The sequence below is a fragment of the Melopsittacus undulatus genome, chromosome 12, assembly GCF_012275295.1.
Source record: "Melopsittacus undulatus isolate bMelUnd1 chromosome 12, bMelUnd1.mat.Z, whole genome shotgun sequence".
NCBI lineage: Eukaryota > Metazoa > Chordata > Aves > Psittaciformes > Psittaculidae > Melopsittacus > Melopsittacus undulatus.
This window is the reverse complement of record NC_047538.1, coordinates 11632564-11659913: the sequence shown is the minus strand read 5'-3', so window position 1 is coordinate 11659913 and position 27350 is coordinate 11632564. Positions and strand designations below refer to the sequence as shown.

General features: G+C 38.0%; 1 protein-coding gene across 1 annotated transcript in view; it reads right to left on the bottom strand.

The window, feature by feature from the left end:
* Nucleotides 1-27350, bottom strand: part of CCDC60 (coiled-coil domain containing 60) — a 59439-nt gene that overhangs the window by 11695 nt on the left and 20394 nt on the right. Inside the window, exons 2-9 of the mRNA XM_031047919.2 lie at nt 24945-25004; nt 24502-24585; nt 21794-21900; nt 9690-9869; nt 6010-6126; nt 4958-5062; nt 3215-3305; nt 1219-1429 (exon numbers count right to left, since the gene is read on the bottom strand). Coding sequence (XP_030903779.2) covers nt 1219-1429; nt 3215-3305; nt 4958-5062; nt 6010-6126; nt 9690-9869; nt 21794-21900; nt 24502-24585; nt 24945-25004 — 955 coding nt within the window. The remainder of the gene's footprint in view (nt 1-1218; nt 1430-3214; nt 3306-4957; nt 5063-6009; nt 6127-9689; nt 9870-21793; nt 21901-24501; nt 24586-24944; nt 25005-27350) is intronic.

Genomic DNA, 27350 nt, shown 5'->3' with positions numbered 1-27350 from the left:
GGACCTGAATATACTTCCAGCAATATATTGCAGCAATTGAATCATTAAGTTTGATCATTCATTGCATTTAAGACACTTCCCATCACCTTCAGTTTTCTGCCAGATAATTTAATCTGGTGTGCCATAAATCAAGGGAACCTGAGAGTAGCCATTTTCTAATCACTTCTTCCATTCACTTCAGGATGTTAGAGATCTGTCATAATGTTGGATTCAGTTGTTTCTTTTCTGCACCAAAGAGCTCTAGTTTATTTAACTGGTTCTTCTATGGAAGCTATTCTGTATCTCTATCATACCTCATCATTTTTTTACCTAACAAACTTTACCACTCCTCATACCAACCTATCTGCATTGGAAGGACCAGAACTGAAACAGCACATACAAAGACATTTGTATTTTTGCATAACATATTTTGTGCTTTGTCTTCCACTTAATTCTTAGGGTTCTTCTTGCCTTTCTGGTAGCTACTGAACCTTCACAAAACTATCCCAAATGACTCCAAGAGCTCCTTCTTGATTTAGCAAAGCATTATGTCAGCCTAGTAATAATACTAGTATAACTAACAGTTAAAAGGTAATTTGCAGTACTAAATGCTTACGTGTTTTTCTAGACCAGCTTTATTTAGAAGGAAGGGAAAAGACTGAAGATTACCCAGCGTTGTATTAAAATGTATAGCAGAGCTAACATATAAAATATTGTCAGGTCTATCAAGCTCAGGTAATCACTGATGGATGAGTAGGAGGAATGAGGCTGGACGAAGCCTTGGGTGGTATGGTTTAGTGTGAGGTGTCTCTGCCCACGGCAGGGGTTTGGAACTAGATGATCTTAAGGTCCTTTCCAACCCTAACTATTCTATGATTCTTATACAGAGCAAGAAACCCTTAAGTTAAACAGATATATATTCAGCAGATCATTTGGTTATAGCAGAGAACAGCTTCACTGTTTCCACTGCCTGTTGGGTCTTAATAGATGTGGATGATCCTTTGATTATACAGCTGCTGTAACTGAATATTAATTAAAACTCTTATTTACTACTCATATGGGATTATATTGTCTTTAAACCAATTTGCTAATGAGAAGTGCACAAAGAGACTCATACAAAGTTCCACAGGCCTGAACAGAAATACACCGGTACATGTAGCAGTGTCTTTGACGTAGGTTTTCCCTAGTAACACTGAAAGCAATTCCATTGATACTGGCAGTCAAGAGGAAGTAACTTACGGGGGAAAAGATGTTGTTCTTTAGCTTGTGCTGACTCAGTCACGTCATTAATCTTGATGTTGTCTTCAGAGCAATGTACAGTGGAAGGCTCACTGCCTTGAGGAGTTTGACCACGGGGAGATGACTGACTGCTAAACTGAGAGATACCTGGAGTAACGTTCTTGTTTATCGTCCTGCTAAGTAAACTGTATCCTGTTTTCCAGGTGTATTTCTGTAGATAAAAGAAAAAAAAATCAATAGAAAGGAGGGGTTTTCTATAGTGATTTGACAACAAATAATCATATTTCTGTAACAAATTCCAATATTAGATCCTTCTGTTTTTCCTGTAACCTCACAGATTTTTCTCCAGTGACTTCAAACAAGATAATGATTTCTTGGGTAAAACCTCCTTCATTTTGTCATCTTTCTTCAATACTCCTCTGCTATAGCACAAATGACAACAGATTAAGGTAATTTGTGAATGAGGAACACTGAAGCTGCAGAGAGGGTTGGTAATACAACCACCTTCTCCTGTACAGAGAAGAATAGGTCAAAGTGGTTTGATAAATGTTCAGGTCTCCTCCCAACAACCTGGCAAATGAAGTTCCTGTGTCAGGAATGTAAAACTGAAGTCTGAAAGCAGACTGAGTTCTGCAGGCTTGATAATCAGAACAATATGTATTATGAAGCAAGTGCTCCTGAAGGAACCCAGTATTTCCATTAGAAGTTTCATATCAGATAAGAAAAGGAGTCTTCAAGTAACATTAGCATAATTGGAAAAGGAAATTGTCATTAATTCAGGGAGGAAAAAAAATAGTCTCAACAATGGAAATGCTGAAAGACACATGAATACTCACCTGTGCTTTGGTTTCTTCTGCTCATGTTCATTTGAACCCAACAGTTTGGAAAAATCAGAAAGCCTCATATTTAGAAACAACTCTGCTCCTTAGGTGACTTGCTGACTTTCTCTCTCTGTTTTGTAACAGCAGGGAGAATATATGCATAAAAACAGAGTCTTGATTTTCAAAAAGTCTCACAACTTTTGTTGCTTATTCCCAAATGGAAATTGTAATCTTCTATGGAATCATTTGGATTATGTCATGAGGGTACAAGCTGCAGGTGTTGACAAATAACAAGAGCAAAACCGCATGCAACAATAGCTCATATTTCTAAAGTGCCTTACCTGGGGTTCTAAAAGTACTTGACAAAACTTGTTTAACTTAGCTTATAGAGGGTAAAGGAAATAAAAGCTTGAGCAAACTGATGCAGATCAAAATGGAAGATGTGCTCCAGAGTGAGAAACCCATCAGTTCTTTATGAGCTTCTCCTGGTTACACTCCTAAGCATCATTCATTCCCCCTTCATTTTCCACCAGTCACTTCAGCAGTTTCAAAAAGAAAAGCATTTCTCCTTTTTCAGAAAGATAGTGAAACAGTTACCAAGTGTTACAGGTAGTTTTACTGTATTTAATTCCTTTCAGGTAGCAACTTAGTTTTTCATTTAAAAGGTTTTAAACTGAATTGCTTGGTTTTGTCTTTCCTTGGCTTTGTTTTGAAAGTGGCTTTCTTTAAAGGCCTTAATATTTGGCATTTGCTTCCAAATTTAGCTTTAAATTCTGGGTAAAAAGGTAACCAAACAAATCAGGACTAGAGCATACTAGAATAAGGCTTCCAGGTTACAAGGCTGAAAAAGATGTATTTGTGTGAACAAGTACTGTCACATGGCTCTGGGTCATTAAAACGAGGCAAATGCAAACAAGAGGCTAATTATGTTTTAGCTGAATATTAATTCTTCCCCCATCAATACTTATCACTAAGAACAAGACACAATTTCAATCTAGATATTGTTTTTCCTTTTACCTAGTGTCAAATAGTTATTCTTTAAAACCAAGAGAAATCCTCCGCAGTCACAAGATCCAGAGCATAAAACGTGGTATCATGGAGTTTAATTAAGCAACAAAACACAATGCCCGAAAAGTTGGATTATGTCCCATGGAAGACATTAACAATGAAGTTACCTTTTTCTTTGTAATAAAGCGCTCCCACATGCGTATTGCTAACTTTAACTCTTCCTCTTCTTTTACTGTTTTTTTACAACCACCGCAAGCCCTAGGTGAAAACAATTTTATTAGCTTTCCATTTTGAAAGTCTTTCTTTTATTATAGGTTCTTTAAAGAAATGCAACAAATGCAGAATAAATGGTGGCTTACTGCTACTATGATGTATATGCTTGCTTATAAGACATGGAAAGAAAATGTGAGGTGTATAAGCCATGAATGAATCAATAGTCACAGTTAAGAACCACCTCAAGAAAGCACAGGTGTTCTACAAACTCTCATATGCATGTACTGGCCCAGATGATGCTCTCAACTTCCTCTGTGCAAGTACTCCAGAATTTTGTCCAGTATAGCAAGATTTCATTAATACAAAGCAGAGCAGGTTAATACAACTTTGATTTTTCCTGCTTTTGGCTAAATGAAGACTTGTACTATTCCAAAAGTTTAAATGTTCCATCATGTTGGCAGAGGTAAATGTGGAAGCTGCAGCCCTTGCAGCTGTGATATAGCAACAGGTCACTGCTGAGGTAGTCTCATCTACCATCCAGACCCCACCTAATCAAAGGTGTTACAAAGCACATGAGTGTTCTAAGCTTGCTTCCTTCACCACATTTAAACCTCCTCTTTTTGTGCAAATAGAGACTATATGATCTAAACATACTAAATGCAAGCATAATTCTTCATGGTTACTGTGTAATGAAGCATGTGTGTATGCAGACCTGTTCAAATGACACTGAAGAAAAGGAGTGGTGATTAGAGACAGCAACAGAGAGCAGGGGAAGTATACAGCACGAGATTATACTCTTTAGAACCTGGAATCCAGAGCTTTATGCATTTATACTCTGTTCTCAGCCTGCATCTGTGAGACTTGCTGACAAACTTTTTTTTTTATCCCAGTCTATTGGTTGGTCCTCATATTTAAAGTGGTCAAAAACCCATCTAAAATACATACTGGAGTGTTTCTCCCCTACAATTTATCAGGCTAATTCTATATAATGCTACTCTTCCACTTCTGTTATACATAAGCACAGTTTGTCTTGACTGAGAATATACGGAGAAAACAGAACAGCTTTGGAGAGCTCTGCCCTGCAACTAGAGTATAAACTACTCACTGTTTTACCAAATGCTCATGAATGATTTAAATACATGTTATGTCAACATGACTAGAAATGTTGTGAACTTAATATTTACTTTTAACAGTATGGAATTTCAGAAGCAATGCATCTTTTACAAGTAGCCATCACTACCATACATAATTGACAGAATAAAAGCAGCTAGTAAACACTCCTTAATAGCTGCCTTTGTTCTGTAATTATAATGTATACGGAATTCCTGTTTTCACTGGGTTAAGGCTGAGGGAATAGACATACATCTATTACTGCGTGTACTTAATTTGCATAGTTATTAACCAGAAGAGAAAAAGGAAAAACAACCCTACAACTGTATTTAGCTGGGATAGCTCAGTATTTTCTCCTAGTTGTGCAGCTTGCAATAACAGAGGACCATGCTGTGCTGCTGATGTTACTCTACAACTCCCTGCTGACTGCAGGGGGGCAAAGTCAATGCAAGATTTGTTAATGTTACATGGTGCAGAATTTTTACCATTTCATTCAAACAGTTATTACTTGAGAGAAACAACAACATATTAAGTACAAAAGATCCTAAACTCCTCATTCCATCTGCCCTCATGCATTGTGCACATACTTTGGATTCCAACAGGTTGATATGGGTTGCATCGAACTGTTGGATTCAAGAGTCAAAGCTTCCAAAAGCCAGTGTATGACACACAGTTCTCGGAAGAGATGGTCACTGCAAAGAGGAAAAACAAATGTGTTGTAGCATAGCAACAGGAAAACAGTCAAACTAGCAGCGTGTTGGCTGAAATAGATACGTCTGCACTTTTCTGCAGCAGATGACCCATTTTAATTGTCCCAATCAATTCCAGACACTTCCCAAACTTTTACAATGTTGACACAGAACTGTAGATACCAAAAGCATATTTTTGGATGTGAAATTTTTGATGGTGCTATCTCGGAGGTGTGCTCAGTAATTTCATACCTGTGAGGATTCTGGCATTTACCTTTTCCAGGTATGGATTTTTATGGGGTTTGGATTTTACAGTAGCTGCTAAATTTTGCACTTAAAAAAAAGCAGTGTGAGAGTTTATAACATTGGACCCATCTTCTTCTGAACCAAGATTATCTTTGGCATTTTAGCTTATTCCACATGCAACTGTAAATACATAAAGATACTTTGGTAAGAAATTGGATTAAACAACTTAGAACAGAACAGACAGTGTGTATTAGGGACTAATCTAAAACATACAGAAGGGTACACAGTACAAGCACCACCTTCTCCCATTCTCTTCCACAGACCTTTTTTAAAACTAGGCAAATTAAATGTGAATTTTGACAGCCTCTCCTTAAAATGAGCCTAGACTTGAAAGCTATCTCACATCAGCAAGTCTTACGCAACTTACTGCTGAGCCAAGATCAGCAAGGCAAATGATGCATGTTTCTGTACAGGTGCATATACAAGACTTTCAGTAACTCATTAGGATTCACTTGTTGAATGTTAGAATTTAAAAGTTGCTATTAGTAAAGACAGACTGTTTCACCACGGACTGAAATCCTCAGGACACACATTCAACAACTGAACGGCAGCTGTAGGTATGTGTGTTATGGGTCTGTGTTGCTGTGAATTTTGCTTATATCCTACATCAAGGAGGGCAGGACATTAATCTGCTTCAGATATACCTTTTGGCTTCAGGGGAGCTTGGAATCAAGAGATTGGTCTGAGCAGGAATGAAGGACTGCAAGGTCATTTTTTTCTTCTCTGACATCCCCAGATAGTTGCCTTCTGCTTGAGAGCAACTGTGGGAAAGGACAAAGACTGAACTTAAAAAAGGAGTATGTGAAATGAAGACAGAGCCAATAAACTGTTTATTGTGGTCACATCACTACACTCCTCCTCCTCACATTTAAAAAACCAAAATGGTTAATTACTGCATTTATTAATATTACAAATTTTATGTTTACCAGGATATATAATTAATATTGATTTCTAACAAGTTTACATTACTTTACATTATAAACACTGTATTATTGGCATTTATATATTTATACTACCATTCACTATCAGTCAACCGCTTATGTGAAAACAAATTTGGGAGCAGACAAAATGACTGACTCGTCTGAGAAAAGATTGTGAGATAGTGCTTATATTCCATTACACCTGTTTTCTCTTGTTATCATGCCAATGGAGTCAGTAAGATTATATACATGAGGCCAAAGTTTCAGGAGGTGCCTTAAATTCTGTTCATTTTTTCCTTGGTTAACATACAGTGTGCACAGAAAACGGTAAAGATTAAGCTGAAAGATTCACCCCAATGAAAGACTCTCGAGTGCTGGCCAAACCAATGTAACAGAAAACTGAGCTCTTCACAGGCTGTGGGCATTGTTTCTTCACTGCCAGAAGCCCGTTTGGCTGTTTACTCCTATGTAAAGTGTTTGTAAATGCTACCAAGCAAGAAAAGAAAGTTTACAGCTTTTTTCCCCATAGATGTAAATACCTGCCTGCACCTGGTGTTAGATAATGGAGATTCAAGCTTAAAAGCACAATAGGTATTGTAGCCTTCATATATTGGTAGTATATGGAAGATAGGAGGTCCATACAGACAATACAACATGAACTATTGTATGCTGGATCATAAATTAGTAAAACAGTCAAATGATGCTGGCCATAAACTAGCTGAGAGGTTAACTGAGATCTGAATGGTGGGTGAATCTTACAGCTTTGTACAGATTTCTTTGGCGGAGTTCCTAGATGGATGAATGATCCTGGATGAACATTTCCTTTCTAGGTCTGAAGCAGTTTGGGAGTGTCAGCTTACTATTGCTGATTATGACCTAGCAAATTGTTGGAATAAAGGCTGAAGTGTGCATGCCCCAAGCATTCCATTGATAAAAATTTTCTAAAGCAAAGCACTGGCTGTAAATCATACATACACCACCAGCACAGGCATCTCAGCACTGTATGTAGAGATCAACAGGTCTATTTTCTTCAGCTAATTAAGAAATTAATAAACTTACATCTTCTTTAGTCTAACAAAGGAGATATCTGACAATGATATAAACTGGCAGGTATTCCTACTGTCCTAAATGAGATTTCTTACACAAACCTCAAGAAGTAGTGGTCTTCATTCAGATAATCTTACCTGAATTGTAACAACCAATCTGTACTTATTGGAGACAATCAGCACATGAATCCCACAGATTTTGTTGTTCAAAACAAGTCTGCCTTGATTTTCCCCAAATTACACTTTCTATTTCCCCTTCTCTGCAATCCTAATGAGCAACAGAATGCCAGGACAGCAAGACCATTGTATACCCATTGAAGCACTTGGCAGAGTCCCTTATTCCTATTGAAAAGGGATAAATAAACTTTACTCCTACTTTTCTAATATTATGATAAGAAGCTGGTACCAAGTTTAGAGTGTTGAGACATTTAAAATAATCGATAACACAATTAAATGCTACAGCTTGTGTAACAGCAGTAAAAAAAAGTCACAGTCGAGGCTTAATATTTGCTGTTGTCTTACAAGAGAAAGAGGAAGGGAAAGTGGGAAAAGCTGGAGTCACTAGAATCTTGGCATATAAAACCATGCCAACAGCTTCAGCATCTGTGAGAGACCAAAGCTAGACTTCATCTGTTCAAAAGACACTTTGCACCCCAGCAGTTTAACACTGCTTCAGAGCTCATCTTAGTGCATGAAGTGCCTAATTTTTTGAAGTCAGTCTCCCCAGACTTACTTACAGATAGTGATCTGCATTTTGTACTTAAGATTCACCTATGTATGTATACTATCATAAAGGAAAAAGAGGAATATTGAATCTTTTTAAGGTCAGCCTTGCTGAAGAAAGAAATCTTTCCTGACATAAAAAAAAATCAATTATTTCAATAATATGAATGGTCACAATAATAAAGGCAATGATATTTTTCATGTGTGTAATAAAGTGTTTGTCTGCAGTAAATGTGGATTGGCTGAGTTATGGGTAGATGGAACAGTTATGTATTAAAAAGGATAATGAACAGGGATTTTACAAAAAGCTTTCAGGTAGGTTGTTACATACTTTTATTTTTTCTCTAATTAAATAATTTTGTTTCCCTATAAAGTTCACATGGCTTCACTAAGCCAGGATCAAAGCACTAATAAAACCATTTAAATAACACAATTGTAGGCAACTTAAGTGAGCAGAAAGTTTCAGATAATGCAGACATTCCAGACTAAGACTCCAAACTACTTTGACTCCAGACCTTTTCTCCTTCCATAACACTATCTCTCAGGAAAACCCTATTTCTTCTCCACCTTTTCTAGCTATTCAGTTAGTGACCCTTCAGAATGCTGGACAATAAATGTCACTCCAGTAAACATACTTCTGTTCAGAACCTCTCAGTCTGTCTTTGCTGCTTGTTTGTCTGGGTTTCATAAAACAGAAAAGATTTTATTTCTTATTTTTTTAATAATGGTTACAGATTGTTGTCCCACTTTATGGCCCTGATAAGAAATGCTGCATGCTTCAATGGGTATATGATGGTCTTGCTGTCCTGGCATTCTGTTGTTCATTGGGACTGCACAGAAGGGAGAATTTTATTTCAGATGGCTCTGGAGACTGAGTTTTCCAAGTTAAGAGTCAGTTCATGGAAAAAATATGAATGAGAGGAAGTTGGCACCTGAGAGTGACAAAAGTCATAGCAAATTGATGGGAAAAGACTGTTGGGGATGAACGAGCTTTTGGCACAATGAGTCTCCAAAGGTGTGTAACCTCTGGAAGAACTACTCTGTCCTGCTGAGCAACTATTTAATCACCACCTAGTGAAGGTTGACAAATGGAAGATAACTACAGAGTTCAACAGGCATTAGAAGTGCACTGAAAAGACCAGTGTGAGCTAAAGGATGGAAGACCATCTAGTGATCTAATGGAGAAAACGTGAAGATAGTAAGCAGCAAGTCTGAACTAGCAAAGAGACCCAACTCTGCAATCTTAGCCATTTATTCTGCTGAATTCAGTTCTTTTCTATTCTTATTGTTGTTCCCACCGTGGGACCACAGCATTATGGCACAAACTCACCAGGCCTCCTCCTTTTCTCCTCAGAGCATGAGTTTGAGTTGCCTATGAAACTTCACCCGAGTTCAACACCCTTTCACTTTCCAAACTTTCTCCTTCTAAACAGCACCTCAAGCATATTTTTTGTTGCCATGCTTGCCACATCTCCAACAGCTCACTTATACAGGTTTTAAGCATTTTTATTTTCTAGTTCACACAAGTAATAATATTCTGCCTCAATACCAAGAAACAACAAAAGCTGGAAACTGTCACCTTTTAAAACCCCTGCCCTCAGACCACCAGAAGCTCTCTGCTCCAAGTTGACTTACGTGGTTCTTTCTTTTGGTGAGCCCTCCGCATCAAAGGAGTACATGGGTGGCTCGAAGTCAGTTCCCCACACCAGGGTCTGAGCCTGCTGGGATGCTTCCCGTGCATTCTTCCTCTCCAGTGACTCTTGTTGAAGGATACGAAAGTAGCCTCCACCTCGCTTCACAGAAATGACATGATGCCTGACAAAATTCACCACAAGTTGGTCAGTGTTCTCAAAACACACACACTATCAAATTGATTTATTTCTCTACTGCCCACCAACTTAAATCTCAACAGAGATTTCACATTCTTCTATATTCAGGAGTTTGACATTAATATTTCCTTTTTCAGTATGATAACAAAGGACAATTCCCCAGTATGAACTGACAGATCTTTCCATGATCTCTTCCAGCACTGCATAGGTTAACTACTGGATGTCTTCAACTCAGCATCGCTTTGTCCAGTACTTGATTTAAAACCCTGATTTAAAACCTCCCAGCCAGTTGATCACTGGGCCCCTCACTGTCTTAGCTTAAGTTGTCACAGCCTGACAAGCACTGCCCTGAAGCTACCTGTTAGCTGCTGAATTCCACCTGCTGTCAGAAGACTGCATTGTTAGCAAGAGGGAAGGTGCCAGTGAAGCCTGTGAGAGAGCTGAAGACAACAGGGTATTACTGCAAGATTGAAAAATAAAGAAACCATAGCTAGGGAGTGGGAGGGACATGGTACACAGTTACTCTTCTGCCTTTGATTAAAATGTTAGCAAACTGATCCAAGTCAGATGAGATCCTACCCAGGCACAGGACACATCTCTAAGGTGTTGCTGACTTTTGCATCAGGATGTATTGATTCTTTCAAACACAGTCTTGGCTTCAAAGCTGAGCCTTATTTGTTTTACTGGCAAGCAATAACTCATTTTTCTTACCAGACATGTATTAAAGCACCTAAAGGTCATATAGGATGCAGATTTCAGGCACAGAATTCACTAGTTCTCAAGGGCAGCAGTTTACTCCCTCCTTGCTTCTCTTAATGAAAACTCACTTGCACAGTGAGATAGGTTTAGGTTTTTGGCTTTCCTGGTACTATTTTTTTAGTCCAGCAACTATAAATACAAGGCTGAACACATTTCCAGTTCAGGTAGATAACCTGTCTGCTTGAGATTTCTCTACTAACTTTGGGAAAAGCAAATAAACCAACCTGATAAGAAAATAAGATGTCCCTGATAAGAAATGCTGCATACTTTGGAGCATTTCAGAACTTCGGACCATTTCATGCTTTGGAGGATTCCAGAGCCATGTCAGACTGACTTAATGATCTTCATAAGAACCCAGTATTTTGCATAAGAGAATTCTGCTAGTGATCAAGATATAGAATCAGAATGGTTTGGGCTGGAAAGGACCTTAAGATCATCCAGTACCAAACCCCTGCCATGGGCAGGGACACCTCACAGCAGACCATGTCACCCAAGGCTCTGTCCAGCCTGGCCTTGAACACTGTCAGGGATGGAGCATTTACCACTACTTTGAGCAACCTGTTTCACTGCCTCAACCACCCTCACACATATTTCATATACATATTTTTATGTACAAGTATTTTTTCTCATCACAGTGCTTTTCCTAAGTTTCTGCACATGGTGATGTAAGTAATCCTCCTTAAGGATCAGAACCCCTGCTCTAGCTGGGTATTATAATGCCACAAATAGTGAACTGTAAGGTTAGTACATGTACCAAAGACAAGTGGTAGAGAAGATAACTATAAACTAGAAAGTTCTTTTACACTAACAACCGTAACCACTATTACTGGAGAAAAATACATAAATGGCAAGTGCAAGCAGTACATTTTTGAAGGTTTATCTAATAGAGAAGACTAGTATGTATATACCAAAATCAGTGATCACTCTCATACTCCCATAGGAATGGGAAACATTACACACATTTGTGAATAAAAATTTTCAGTCTGTGATTTGCTTCAAGTCCCAGTATGACAAAAAGTAGCTCTACAGTCTCCACGTATGGAAAAAGAAATAAAATAGAATAGAAATGCATAAAGGAAAAAAGCTGTGATAACCACCTGATTTAAACAAAAAAATCCTCTCAACATTCCATAGAATTGTTTCTAGGATATATACAAATAATCCTAAAGTTTCATGGACTCTTGTCAGGAGAAGAGTAAAATACAGACAAATGCAGAGGTGACCAGCATGCTTTTTTACACTTTAGATTTACCGTGTAATGCTGGAATAGGACAACAACTATTTCTCCATTTAAATTCTAGCATCACAACACCCAGTTTATACAATAACTTCATGAATTTAGCAGGGCTGCCTATTCGACAAGTAGGTGAGAATTATTCATTAAAATGCAAATGTAATCGAGATGAAATTGGGAATACATTTATTAAAGTAATTGAGCTTCACTCAGCTGTAGTCACAACATAGATTTTCAATTGTCATCCAGACAAAAGGATTTGACTTATTTTTCTAAGTTAATATCTTTATCAGTATGAAAATTAAGAATTTCCTGAGCAGTAACAATGTACTATGGAACATTCCAAGATTTCTCTACAGGAATCTATCATAGATAAGGGTCAGTGACATGCACAAAGGACTGACCCACCGGCGTGCTACACACACACACAGGAAATTGGTTGCAAGCATATTTTAAGAGCTTGGTGTAACTACATACTAATTATATTACTCTAAATCCTTTAGAGACTCAAGGTCAACAGTTAATTGTAATACAAGGCCATTAATGTATTGGGGAATTGAATTTTTATTGCTCAGACAGGATTCTTGGTGCCTTTCTTTGAATAAGGAATTATTCACAAAAATAAAAGGAAATTGTAAACTTGTCTTAATTCTAATTTGGGTGCTAGCATTAAGAAGCTAGAATACTGCCAGAAAACTTTCTACTGGGGTAAAGACAAGCTAGGATTTACCAGGGTTTGGTGTTTTTTTATGTTTTGTTTAAGTATACCTCAAGTGCACTCGGTTATGTTCACTAAATTCAGAGGGATCATTCTAAGGATGTATTTGTCCTTGAAGGTCAAATTTTGCAGTTAACAACATCACATCTACTGTATGAGCAAGTCAATTCTGCAGGAGATGGTTTACTAAAGGAATGACACTCACTCCTGAACACCGGATGTCAAACCCTTGATCAGCTAAGCTCTTGTATCTCCAGCCTGAGCAGAATTGCTAGAAGGATGGGCAGAAGGCTGCACACAAATGTGTGTGTCCCTCCACTAAGCTACTGTGTTCAGTGCAGTGGGTGGTGCTCCGGTTAACTCTTCCTGCTCATCTACCTCTGTCTCGTTGCCTGAGGTACAAACAAATTGCAGCCTGTTTATACCAGTTAGATTCTCTAAGGCCAAACATTATAGAATGATCACAGTGAACAGATATTGGGAGCTGCAAGTAAAATAAGTACATATCTATCAAGCAATTTAACTCCATACATATTTCTCTGATCATGGTGCTTGTTAGCAACTGTTTCATAAAATGGCTTATTCAATTTTCATAACACATACAGCCTATGTACCAATAAAGCTAATAACAGAACACCTCCTGCTCCAGACGCTACACAGAAAGAATTCAGCCTTTTCCAGCTATAAGTCAGTAGTAAATATAAATTAAACCCAATTTGGCATTGCTTTGAAAGCCACAGAAAGCACAGGCTTTCCAAATGCCTGTACCTATATGTTTATAAAAACATTTCAATCTCCATCTGCAATAACTCCCTACCATAGCTCCTCTTCAGGCACACTGCTGTGTGTGAAGGTATCTGGTGGGCAGTACCTAACTTGTTGCACTAGTGACAAACTGAACATGAGCCTGGGCTTCACAGGTGAAAAGCAAGTGTAATTTTATGCACACTGCCACTTAAAAACATTCTGAGTATTTTCTATAGCAGAAAAAGTAATACAACGACAACCTATTTCTGTATAAGGCAGAAAGCACAGGAGGCAGTAACTTTGAAACTACAGTAAATACAGTTAAACTGTTACTCTGAACATTACAGACTAAAACTGTGGATTAAAAACACAACACAATTCTTGTAAATGAACACTGAGCATTATGGTGCAGCCATGCCATTGGTGAGCTGTGATCCCATTGCAAATCTCAATTTAGGCTGATGAGTATTTGGATCCTGAAAAATTCAAAGCAATGTCCATGGAAGGCAACGGTGAGAGCAGGAAGCTTGATTCATTTGGATTAAATGTGACATCTACACCCTTACCTACATTTAGGGGGAACCGTGTTACTGCGGCGTCTTTTTTGAGCACGTAATAGCTAAAGTAATTATTTTGTGTCCCTTAACTTTCTTACCAGGTGCTGTAACACCTGAAGAGCCAATAACTGTGAAACAGGAGGAAATCCCAAGATAAAAGAAAATCCATATGCATACAGTGGTTTTCCTTATTTACAAAGCACACACAGAACAACAGAAGAGCAAACTCAGCATTCCTTGTAAATTGTCAGCAGCGATACAGATATATACCAGTGACGAATCTTACATAGATGTAGATTCCCATTTTAGTTTCCTGTAGCTGAGTACAATATTCTGTACTCAAATGTCTGTTTATAAAACAAACCAAGGATCTGCGTAATGGGAAAGATGCATATTATCCCACAAAAATCTGACCATGAAATAACTAATGAAACAAGTTAACATAAGGTGTGAGTAAATTTGTAGTATATTCACAGAAGATTGTGTAGCAAGAAACAAGGTTCTTAAATAGTCAAAACACTACCTTACACCATTAAAGATGTCACCAGGTGAATGCATTCATGCATTACTGCATATTTAAAGATGTCTCAGAGTAGTTTTTAATTAACTTCAAAGCCATTAAAATACAGAAGATGCTGCTTCCATTGTGAAATGAGGCAGAACCTCCCTTTGAAAATGAGATGTTCTCTAACACTGAGAAGCACAAACACATTTGGCTACCTGGAGGTACAAAAAACCATACCAAAACCTGGCTTATTTTTAGTTGCAAATGCATTCTTCTGCACCGAGAAAGAATGGCAGATAGCTATTTCTCTTTCGAGAAGTCCCAGAACACAAGAACATGCACAACTCCCCCTCCATTTGTGCCATATTTTAACTCCAATTCCTGCTCATCTTCATATAAAAGTTTCCTTTGCAGGTAGGCACATTCAGGTTTTTAGCTCTTGGTGTCTCTGGAGAAGTACACAAATGAAGGTGAGTAGGGGAAGTACTTCCAGAGCAGCACAGAGAAGACAGCTTTGTACTGACAAAGGACAGAAAAATAAATCTGTGAGATTAAGGCTTTGCTTTAAATTTTTCTCCAAAAAGCTGTAGGAAACTACTACTAAAACTTTAAAAGAAAAAAAAATCATCTGGAGATTTTTGGGCTATTTTCTTGCTGTAAGAATGACCTATTACTGACAAAACCTCTCTGTATATTCAGTGGAACGTCACTGAGGTCCCTGATCCTTTACCAGAAAGAGAAATAGCCTCACGCTGCACCAGGGAAGGTTTAGATTGGATATTAGGAACAATTTCTTCACTGAGAGGGTGGCCATACATTGGAACAGGCTGCCCAGGGCAGTGGTGGAATCACCATCCCTGGAAGTGTTCAAAGGATGTGTAGACAAGGCACTCAGTGACATGGGTTAGTGGTGGTCTTAGCAGTGCTGTGGGAATGGTTGGACTTGATAAGCTTAAAGATCTTTTCCAGCCCTATGATTCTATGAAATACTGTTTGCTCAAGATTTTCATGTGAAAGTCGAAACCACTTCTCATGATCTAGCTTTGCCTTTACCACATAATGGTGTTACAGAGCAATGACATTTTACTACTAAATAATGGAAACCCATTGTGTTAGCTTTGTTCGAGCAGTAAGTGACAATGTGTCATTTTGTAGTCAAATATGTGGGATTAGACTGCTGTGTTTAGATAGATAGTGAAATCTAATAAGCAGTGAGCTATTGCCACTTACAGAATTTCAAACAAACATATTTTTGCACAAAAGGAATGGAGATTGAGACTCAAATGAACAGCCTGGAAAAGCAGAAATGTCGATGGGAATTGCAGCCTTTCCAACGATTGATGATAGCGATTCCTACATCCATACACTTTAATGGCTGCCTTTACCCATGACTGCTGTCTAATTAATGTGAGCCATCATTCATATCAAAGGAAATTTTTGCTTCTGGAAAAAAACCCAAAATGCTGCAAACTGCCGGCAGTGACAGTACTAGAAACATGCCAATTAGAATGATTTCTGCCAAGCAGCAAAAGGGCACAAACCACTGGTTTCCAAGCAACTGACATTATGAAGTATTAAACACATTGGAAAGTAAAATTGATAGATAAACATTTCACCTTCTCAGCACTGCCTCACTCTGCTTCTTAACTCTGCATTCCCTCTCCTCCCTGCTTTTAGAGACTCCTCTGTATCTTCTATTAAACCATATGCATTATCATAATCATCAGGTTATCATAATCTCTAAATACTAACATCTTTCTTGTCTGAATATATTAGAAGTGGATTGGCGTATATTCACAGGTAAGGACAGACAAGGTCATAACCGGAATTCCAATGAAAGCCACATTTCTTTCCATTTGTAAATCTTAGACTAGCTACCATTTGAATCACAAAATCTAAGCAGTTTTGTGCTGAAGTCAGCTACACAGTCACTAACAGGCCAAGAAGTAGGAGAAACTGCTCTTTCAGGTAACAGTCAGTCTTGTTGCAGGCATAAAGAATGCATTAGTAGAGGCTGGGCTTTCTGCACGCAGTGACTTTTCAAGATCTGCCTTCAGGAAACTTGAACCATTTTAAAGAGCCATCCAGTTTCTAATTTCAAACATAAAAAGCAGCCAGTTGAACACTGTTGAACTGCCAGCCATTTGACATTTAGTTTAATTTAACCAGCACAGCACAGTGGAACAGATGCACAGGAGCCATTTTCTTCAGACTATAGCAAATGCCACTCAGAGGTTTAGTGTGCCCTTTTGGGAAATAAAGGCTTGCCTGGCTCATGGGATGATATGGGCACTTCCCCTTTGAGCCTGCAGCTCAAAGCTGTTGATCCCCAGACATCGTTTGCTGGGGATGCCCACAACTTGTCATTTTCACATATGGATGCCTATGCTTATATGACTGTCACTGCACAGTTTTCTGTTTCCATCAGCTTTTCTACCTCCTTTTTACACAAAGAAAACATCTTCATCTAGTCTTGTTTGAAGTGATACACTTCTTTATAAGCTCTGTTTGCTGTGGTGATGCTTAACAAGAGTATTTCCAGTACACTTGCATAGTCTTGGTGGGCTGAGTTAGCCTACATAAGTGATTTATGGTAACCTGCTTTTATTGGGAATTAACAACTGCAAACTTCCAATACTTTGGTAATCTCTTTTGCTGTGTAACTATTCCTACATCTTTCTACTGTTTCTTAGTTAAAGTCTTCTACTTTCTAGCTTCTCATACAATACATCTTCATGCAGGCGTGGATTACTTAATGTTATTTCTGGATCCAATTTACAGATGTCAATGGAACAATAAATAAGAAAGGCTCTCTCTCAGAGCTGAATGTCATTTCAAGGGGGCTGTGCTTCTCGAGTTTGCTTAGCTTTAGTAAGAATAGCAACAGAAATGAAGACATAATTCTCAGCTCAAAGTTAAAGATATGCTCAGGGATAAAGGTGGTGTCTTTTCTGCCATACTGCATTCCATCCACTGAATCTGACATTGGGAACTACTTAGCCAAGTAAGTCAGAGCTACTTTGTGTCTACATGGGCAATCTCAGCTAGAAGAAAGATGTATTGATCTACAGGGAAGAAGAATGATTATTATCTACAGATTAACCAATGTTCTTAATTTTAGGCTGCACAATGATAAGTAAATTCCTTCCTACAATTTAATGCTGTGTTTAGGTAAAATGATAGCTGAGAGCTGACAGGTGTCTCCTAAAGTGACTGAGTACAACTCACCAGCAGGAAAACACTGGTGGGACTTTCTACCTGGGACTAGTGACTCGTAGTTTTGAAAGATGACTAGTTTGAGCAATCTCTGTGTTCTGTCATCATCCTCTTGTACATCATAATGAGGACTCAAAAAGAGAGTATTACTGACAGGAGGTATGAGGTCATAATTACAAGGTTTATCTTCAGTTTAATTATGCTTCTACCCTGTAAGGTAGGATATTAAAGCTCTGTGAATGCAGCTCAGTCTGTTCCAGTAATGACTCCTCAAGCATTTTGGAGATAATTTTAAAATTCATACTGCTGTGCTCTGTCACTGATCATTAAAAACTTCCTCACAGTTTGTTCCATTATAGGCTTTCATACAAACAAGCTGCAAGATCACAGACACTGCTTCCTGTGAGCAGATCCCATTCAGACAACTGCTGGGCGTTCCTTTGCAATCAGGAGGAGGAAAAGCAGCAAAACACAAATCCACAAAGGTAATTTGTATTTCCTGGATCCCTGTAGTATGTACTAACATGCTGCTCTGCTACCCTGACTGCTTTAATTCTCTGCTGCCCCAGAGAAGAAAACTCCGGTTTTCTTCTTTTACTTGCATTTTCCACTCAGTTTTTTTCTAAAGTAGCTCTTTATCTATAGTCTGAAATTGTTGTTAAGTATTGCTGACATGTCCTTTGGTCCAAACCAGGAGTGCAGCCATTAGAGCTCATATCATACTTCACTCCTTGAATAACACAAAACCTGTAGGATTCCTGGTTTAATTGCCACAGTAAACAGAATAAATTCTATTAGACATGTCACAGGCTCACTACTTGGATTACAATTTAAAGAATGTGTATGACACAACATAACAGATAAGCTTCAGTTCAGCACTTATTCAACTAACAGTGCTTTCCAGAAACTGATGTTAAAGCGACCACTTCACTAAGCAGCTTTGATCAAGCCCTGACAGTGTTCCTCTTCTGATCTTCAAAAAACCAAATCTGTGTAAATATATCATTTACTGCTGAGTAAATGTAAAAAGTAACTGTATATTAATTTGTGCACAAGATTAAAATCTTCCCTTTCTTAATCTTACACCTGTTTCAATTGTCATGGAAAGCTTCTGATTGGGAATATTTCTCCCCAGGCATCTGAAATCACACAAAGCTAGTTTTGAATGCAACTGAATTAGATTTATGAGGCTGGAAGGAGATGGCAAAGTTGGTGATGCTTTAACAGGCAGATATTTTCTTACTTATCAGCACTTCAAACTCTACTTGGGATATTAAAATGGAATTGGGTTCTTTCCATCTTCTGTATAAAAGATTCTGCAAGCCAAGTTTGAGTCTTGAGAACAATTGCACATCACCACTATCCTCTGTGGGTGTGCTGCAAGTACAGCTGATCAGGACTTGACAATTCTGCTGATAATGTACATAAAGGACTATATTCTTGTTTGTCCCTTCAGGTGTATTGGCTTCTGGAGGGGAGGAGGAATGAATGTCTAAAATCTGTGGGTTTAATAACTCAGAGAAAAGATACATCAAAACACATTAGGATCAAGTGTATTCACATCATTAAAATCTAGATTTAACATAATTTTGCAGATTGCATTACTATTAAAAAATCAGTGGAAAGCAAATCTGCATTTATCGTAATGTGGTGCAGGAAACACAAATGTCTTCAGTTAAAAGCAGGCTAGAATAAACACTTCATCTGTTACAAGAAACAACTGCACTCCCCCAGAGTAATGGGCTGGATCTCAGAAGAAACGTTCCCTGGAGCTTCTAATTTAGAAGGGCAATTTCAGAAATAAAAAATCAGAGAAACAGAGGCATCACTGAAGTTGGGAAGGTTAAGTAAGGCAATTTTATTACCTGAAACACCCAAGTTCCAATTGTAGCTGTTCCAGTGATAATTAATCTTACATCCCCAATTTGATTTTCAGAATTTACTTATGAGAGTAATAGTATTTATCCACCTAATACCCAGCAGTGCTGCAGAGATGAATAAAACAATACTTTCATGTACTTGAATGCTAGGCATTCTAAGAGTTATCAAATTAAAGCACCTCTAGGCTGGTCAAGGGACACAAAAATGTCACGTATCTCCTACTGGCATTTGAAAAGCACATTTCCCAACAGTATCAAATCAAGTGTTAACTTACTATTAAAATGATGCTTCATTTGTTCAACCTGTAAGTTGCATTGCAATGAGTCCAGTTTGCTATATCTAAATGTCTATGTATCGATTTGCTCATCTTTTAACAAATCAAGCCTTTTAGTACCAATGGTGGTGGTAATTATTGCCCTACAGAACACTTGCAAGTATTTTTCATCGTACTCATTTGAAAACAAAGAATATAAAGCAACCAAAAGCAAGCTCCAAGCACCTGCAATTCATATATCAAGAAGTAAACTGATCTTTGGCAGGTTATCATCAAAAGAATTTTAACTTGACCTTGGGGAGACAATTCCACTGAAAATTAGCAATGAACAAGGAATGCAGGCAGTCAAACATAACTAATAGGGCATTTATGGCAACACCAAGTTATGATTTATTGAAATAGCTTATCCAACCTTCAAAGTACATAGCATTTGTTATTTTGTTTAGAGCTTATCATGTGAAAATTCACTATAACTGAATAAACAGTAAGTTAACTTACATTACTTAATATTAGTGATTAGTAAGTTAATATGAGTAATGAATAATAAAAATTGGTGCAGAGAAGGATAAGGAAGAATGCGGAATACTATGTTATCACAAGTAACTAGTATGAAATGTAGAAATTGCTCTGATTTAAATATTTCCATATTTTTACAACCATTACATTATTATGAAATGTGAAGTTCTGATTCCTCTACAACAGAAGCTATTCTTTCTCTAACCTCGATTTTTATGCAGTTAATCTCAATCAAAAAACACAAGAGCCCAATTTATTTATCTTCAACATATTATGCTGATAAAGTATTGCGCGTTGTCTTGACTGCTATATTTGCTTAGATTTAACCTAATGATGAAGTTTTTATATAGATGTCTGTCTAACTGCTTACCTTAATTGAACTATTTTTACCTAGTGAGTACTCTTCAAAGACTTAAAGTCCAGGAACCTGTAAATACATGTGCAATTTGTACCCTACTGGGGCTGGCAGTGGTAATTTATCAGTTTTATTTGCAGCAGGCTGTAACTAAACCTTGCCAGATGTAAATCATCTTTTTGTACTACTGCTTGCTGTTTCAGTTCCAAATGAATCTCATTTCTTAGCTTAACATTCACATCAAGAAAGCTAGAAGGTTCCAGGGAAATTTAGAAAACCCCGGGAGTCACTGACTGCAAGGCTTATTATTCAGCTTAGCAACTGTTTAAGCTAATACAGAGAAAATAGAGTGAATGGTCTCTGTAGGCAAGTTGGGAGTGCAATCAGAGCATGTAATTGCAAGAGAAAAACATATTGAAGCCTCAGCCTTGTCAACTACAGTACCGCCTGCAGTGCCAACACTGAAACATGGGTGACAACAGGGCCTAAGTACATTTGAGAGAATGAGTGCCTAAATAGCAGAGCACACTTTGCTAAAGCCTGTTAGCCCAGCTACTTTCTGTAGTCAGTGCCATAAAATAAGAGTTGCTGTCCAAACTCAGCTGGCTAAAAGGTATATATGGGATCACAAACCCACATCCCCATCCTAACAGCTCATTACCCATCAGATAAGGGGCACAAAAATATCTTCCTTGCATAGCAGCATCTTCCTGAGCCTCCAGTTTGTATACTCCAAATGAGTCCATGCAGATGTTTCTACAATATTGGTAGATATTTTCACTGTGATTTTCTACCACATAATGGACATCATATGTCCTGAAATTGCTCATTTTGGACTACTTTATTACCAAATCCTGGCACAACACTGTGTCATGCAAAAGGCTGCATAGAAGTAACAATTACCTTCATAATGAGCAGTGAAACAGTATAGTATTAACATAGGCAGAGTTATCAAACAATCATTCCTTATACAGCACCGAAAAGATTTTAAGTATACATAAAGCCTATAAAAGAGAAATTGTAAACTATCTTTTTGAAGCTGTCAGTACAGTTGATTATTTCACTTATAATTCAACTGCTGCCACTGCAGAACCAAAGATTCCTTCAGCCTTGAGTGTCCCATATCTGTGTGCTCTGGATTCCCTTACCTTGAATTAGCTAGAGATTCACTCAGAGTCTTCAGCTCTTTTCCAGTTTCCATAAGTGGGGAGGGCCTCGTCACTGGTTCCGGTGCATCAGACTGAAAGTGATCACACTGAAAATAGATAATGAAGTATTAAGAGCTTAGCATAGAGAAGGTATGTGCAGTCTCAGGCTTTATTTTAATCACCAAATATTTTCTGAGATGGTCATCACCTGGGACAGCACTGTGTCGTTTCACAAGCATGTAAACAAGTCTTACATGACACTGCTGTGCGTGCCTGTGTGTACATGTGTTCCAACAGCTTTTAGCTCATTGGCTGGCTTCAAGTTTGACAGAGATTTTACAGGCAGTTAAAGCACCCAGGAGCTTCATTAAACTACCAGACAGGAAGAAGAGACTGTTCAATGGCTCAGGCTTAAGGAATGACTGCTGTGAGTGCTTATGCATTAACAAACGATGAACAATATGCATGGGAGAAATCTTTTACAAGTCCCAGTCCAGAAAACTTTTCAATCAGGCTGAAAACAGAGAGGCTGACAATTATAGGAACCAAAACAATAGGAAAAACTCCAAGACATAGGTGAGTTTGGAGCACGGAACACAAGAGTTTTCTTATTTTCTCTCTCTCTCCTTTTTTAAAGAGTGAAGAAACCAGGTCAGCAATTTTAGGTAAAAGAATTAAAATCACCAACTCAGTACATTGTTCAAAATGCCCGCAACATTTGTTCTTCTGAGCAGCTAAGGAACTGAAACACATAGAGATGAAAGCTTGTATTTGTTGTTGAACTAGCTCTGGCTTAGAAGTACCTTTTGGGGTTTCCAGAGAGCAGCTGCATCAGTTTCATAGAATCATGATTGCACATTGTGCATATGCAAGGGTTTGTATGTGTTAGGTAATAAAATACGCAGTAGAGGCAGTTGTCAGTGTGCAAAAAATGCATGGCTAAAACTGTTACCAGCTTGGAGCATAGTGCTGGTGTGTAGAGACTGCAGTGCCGTCCATACTATTCCACGAGGCAGTTCTGTGAGTGCATGAATGTCCTAAGTGTCCAGGAAAATTAATTCCAGGAAATAAAGATCCTTCACTATGCACCTGGGAAAGTATGGAATAGGATATTGCAGATCTCAACTGGATCTATAGAGAAAATGCTCACCTGCTCCAGAGAGACTGCAACTCTTATTTCAGCTCTTTATCCACATCCAAGTATTGGTTTTTATTGCTGAGACAACTGGTGCTCTTTGTGGTCAACAGCTTCTATGATATGATTGAGCTGCACTTCAACCCTTTCTTAGTAACCTTTTAACTTTAAATGAGCAGTGTGAAAAGCGCAAAAGAAGTCTTTTCAATGAGATGCATAGATCAAAATAAGAATTGTAACAGAGAAGTGAAAAGAGAAAAACACTAAATGAATATCAGTGGATGTTTCTGGCACTCAGGCCAGAAGGCTTCTGCAGGAAAACACCTGGCACAGTGGCACTTCTTAGCAGGACTTTCCCAGCATTTTTCAATTTACTGTTCAACTTTGTTAGCTTCTGACACACCTGACTGATATCAGTTAGTGGAAAAGGAAATTAAGCATTGTGTTGGGATAGGTAAGATAGTACTGAATGTTGAAGTCAGGCTAACACTTGTGTTTGCTTTCTTAAAGAAAAAACTTTAAAAGAACTTACAAAATCATTAGTATTAGCTGTCAGTTTTCATCTAATTGTAGATACATCATTCTTTCTCCTTTGTTTGTATTTTATTCTTTTCTCTTATACAAAAATTGTGATGAAATCAGCTGCCTGGCATTCAATATTGTCTAAAGAGAAAGGAGCTGGATCAGATTATAAATAAGCTAACAAAGACTATGTATGAGGATAATTAAATCTTCTTGCTGGATCGCCAAATTAAATTGAGGTAAATCATTAAATCCATACAGAGAAGTTAAAATGTACTTTAATTCCAACATTTTATTTATCTTTACAAGACCCAAATTGCTTTGGGATAGATAGCCACAGATTGAACTAAGACTGCAGTGTTGTATGACAAACCTAAGTATTTATCAAATACAATATACACTTGGGCAGTCTTGGGTGAATTAGAACAGACTCATCAAGTGACTGTTCTGTGCTGACCAAAAAGGGGCATTTCAGTAAAATTATCTTCAGGCCTGTCAGTATTGAAAAGTGAAGATTAAGGTCTCACCAAGCAAAGGCTGAAAACCTGAGTGGAGGCTAGACCTTCAACAAGAGTTTATTTCTGCAGCTCCACATAACAGCCAAAGGAACAGCCCTTTCAGCTTCAAGGTTTTGAGATCTAAAGATGTACAATAGTGACCCATATACTTTTATAAAAATATGAAATTTTGAAATGCAAATCATTCTGAACGTGTCAGCCATTTCTGTGCTAAACTGTAATATAAAGATCAGTCTTCTAGAACTGACATGTGGCATAACCAACACAAATAAACTGTATTTCCAGAACACTATTTTTATCAGATTGCAATAGGAGCCTACATATCATTCAGTGATTCCTTCTGATACCTTCAGGAAGAATGTTATGAATTAAGATCTAGGAAGTGTTCATCAGCCAGCAAAAGGCTGCTTCCTTAAGTACAGAAAGGCTTAAAAAACTTTAATTCAGCAAACATATCTATGATTAATTGAAACATGTTTCTCTGTTGCCTTCTTTAACTCCATCTAGAATCAAAGCTTCACCAGTGGTCTTACCTCTGGCTTGGAAGAGTGCTTGTCAGTAGTAACTTCAGCTACTTCTTTTGGTGGTTTTCCCTGCACATCTTTTTCCACTGATTCCTAAAAATAAACAAAATTATATTTGAAACAGTGCTAATTACCCATACTGTATCAGGTCATCATTTTAAAAATTAAGTGGTACAAATAAGTTTTTCTATAGACATGCAAATTAAAGAAAAAATAATGGCTGGTCTATTGTAGAAAAGCTTAAAATGCCACTAAGTAACTCTGGTGTACAAGTAGATTCTCATCTGATGTACCTGCTGACAAGCTACTGTGCAAAATGCATACATGTTTGCTAAATTACTATACTTAAATGCTTTGAGAAATGTAATTTTTCTCTTGGGAAACTGTTGTATAGACTACTGTGTCTAGCATAAAAAGAAAATCCAATTTCCAAAACCAGGAAAATTACTTACCTGTAATTGTTCTTCCCTGAAGATATGCACTGTGGATAGACAACTATTCTTGGGTCTGTGCTTTCACCAACAAGGAAGGCACAGATTCCTAAAAAGCCCTGAAGTCAAACACAAGCACACTTTTAGAAGTCCTTCAACCATCAGTTTATTCAAGTGGAAGGAAGACATATTCCTTCCTATTAAAAAGAATTATATAGGGAGATTAATCAAAGACTTCAGCTCACTCAGTAGAGTGCAGTGCTCAGGATAAAAGGATATGAAAACAGGCATTTCTTCCTGCACTAGTTTTAGATCAAAGAGCTCATTTATTGATTCCAAGCAAAGCTGCAGGGCCTACCTAGGAAGGTGCTTCCATATAGTCAGGGCAGAGTGGATGTACAAAGGCTGCTGCACAGCAGCCTCAGAGCTGTGGATGAAACAGTTGCTATGCTGTATAGCTTCTGCACAATGGACCAAAGCTTGGGAACATTCTAGTATTTAAGAGAAATAAAAATCAAGGGCAGAGCATTATGCTTGTTGGAATTTTGACTTAAGAAGGCACAAAAATGTTTTCAATTTTATGTTCTTATGCAACATTTCAGCAGAACAAAAGTTCAAAGTGTAAAGAACAGAATCTTTATCCACTGGAGAACTGTAGACACCAAAGTTCTTTTATAAATAACTGAGGCAGCCCAGAAACAAGTAGAAAACCAGGGGGGAAACCAAACCCAAACCCAGAGCAAAGGAGCTGGAATGAAAAGATGATTTTCTGCAGCCAGAGTAAGGCTGAACTAATGAGATGTCAAAGAGAAGTCTGAAGGCTCCACTGTCACATGCAATTGGGGTGCACTTGACCAAGATTGGCCAGCAGCAGAGACAGATGGCAAACCAACACTGCTCCGGAGCACGTGTCACACAGAGGGCAGCGATGTACCCAGGAGCCCCCCTCCTTGAGTGAGAAAACCTCATTCACACACTCAACAGGAGAGTAATCATTTTTCCATTTCCCACTTCACCTGTGGGAAATGCTATTCAGATAACTGGTGATGAACATGCTTTCAATCTAGAGCCTGTTACACTGAACTTGAGGGAAAACAAAACTGAAGTATTTGCCACTACACAAATTTAATCATCATATATTCTGCATGTTTTTTTCACAGATCAAAGTTATTTATTTTAACCATTTGTAGTAAGAAGCAGATTCTGAATACTAAATGTCTTGATCTGTGAAAACAGGCCTTCCAAAGCAGACTGGATTTTGGAAATAAGCTGCTAAATAGAGCCCTTTATAAAGAATTACCCCCCCCCCCCCCCCCCCCCCCCGCAATGTTTTCAGCATAAGTGTGAGATATTTGTAACTACATTCCTGTAGTACATGGACACAATGTATCTATCCAGAACAGAAATAATGCTACAAGACAAATTATTACTTGTATCCTGATTTACCCTTCTAAAATTTAGAGTGCTCTCAAAGGTAGAAAGCTGTCAGATGGATGGAGCAGAAGACTTTGTTGGTGAAATGCCGTCAGAGAAGATGGTTCAGAAACAGTTTGGTTTTTAAACTGAAAAGTTTTCATATTTGGGCCCATATTTAACTTGTACCAGGGCACTTTTTTTGGGAGTACAATAAAAAGTCCAAGTAACTCTAAGTATTAGGACATCTTCAATCTCCTTTCCTGCTGCTATTTGTACATAGCTGCCTTCTCTGCATTGCATATCTATTTGTCACTTGTAATGCAGCCACCACAGCATCACCCCATAGCACAATAAGCAACAAAATCCAACACCATAAGCTGGTTTTGATTCTCTCATCTCTGCTAAGGGAATAGCACACAGCAGACTGACACTGGTGTGATTTGGTTTTTAAGATAGATAGATAGATTAGATAGATAGATAAAGCCAGACTTGGAGCAGAAGCATCTTACACTCCAGGAAGAGCACAATTTCCAGTCTGCTTTGCTCCTGACACTCTCTGGACAGCCAGAGGAAAGGATAACAGAGCTATGAACCATCCTAACATTTCCACAGTTGCTCAGGAGGGGAGGTATCACACAATCCCCTCCACTCAGGCACTGATAATGTGATTCAATTTGTCTTATCACAGGAAACAGAAGGGAATAGCTTCCTTTCCCACAACATTATCTTTCATTACAACATTATGTATTGAAAAGGTGCAATTTGAGCTTAAAATGGTAACAGTGCATAATTATAGAACAATACGACTCAATTTGTAGTGTGAAGAGAAAACAATACTGCTCCATCTAATTTGTTAAACTCAATGTATTATCATGACAATCTGAACAATCTTTGGAGTTTCAGTAGTGAGTCTGTTTTATAGTGTTTCCAACTTATGAAAGACTTTCATCATATTCATCGTATTTGCTTTTAAGCCATCAAAAGACCTGCTTCAGTGATCATTTCCTGCTT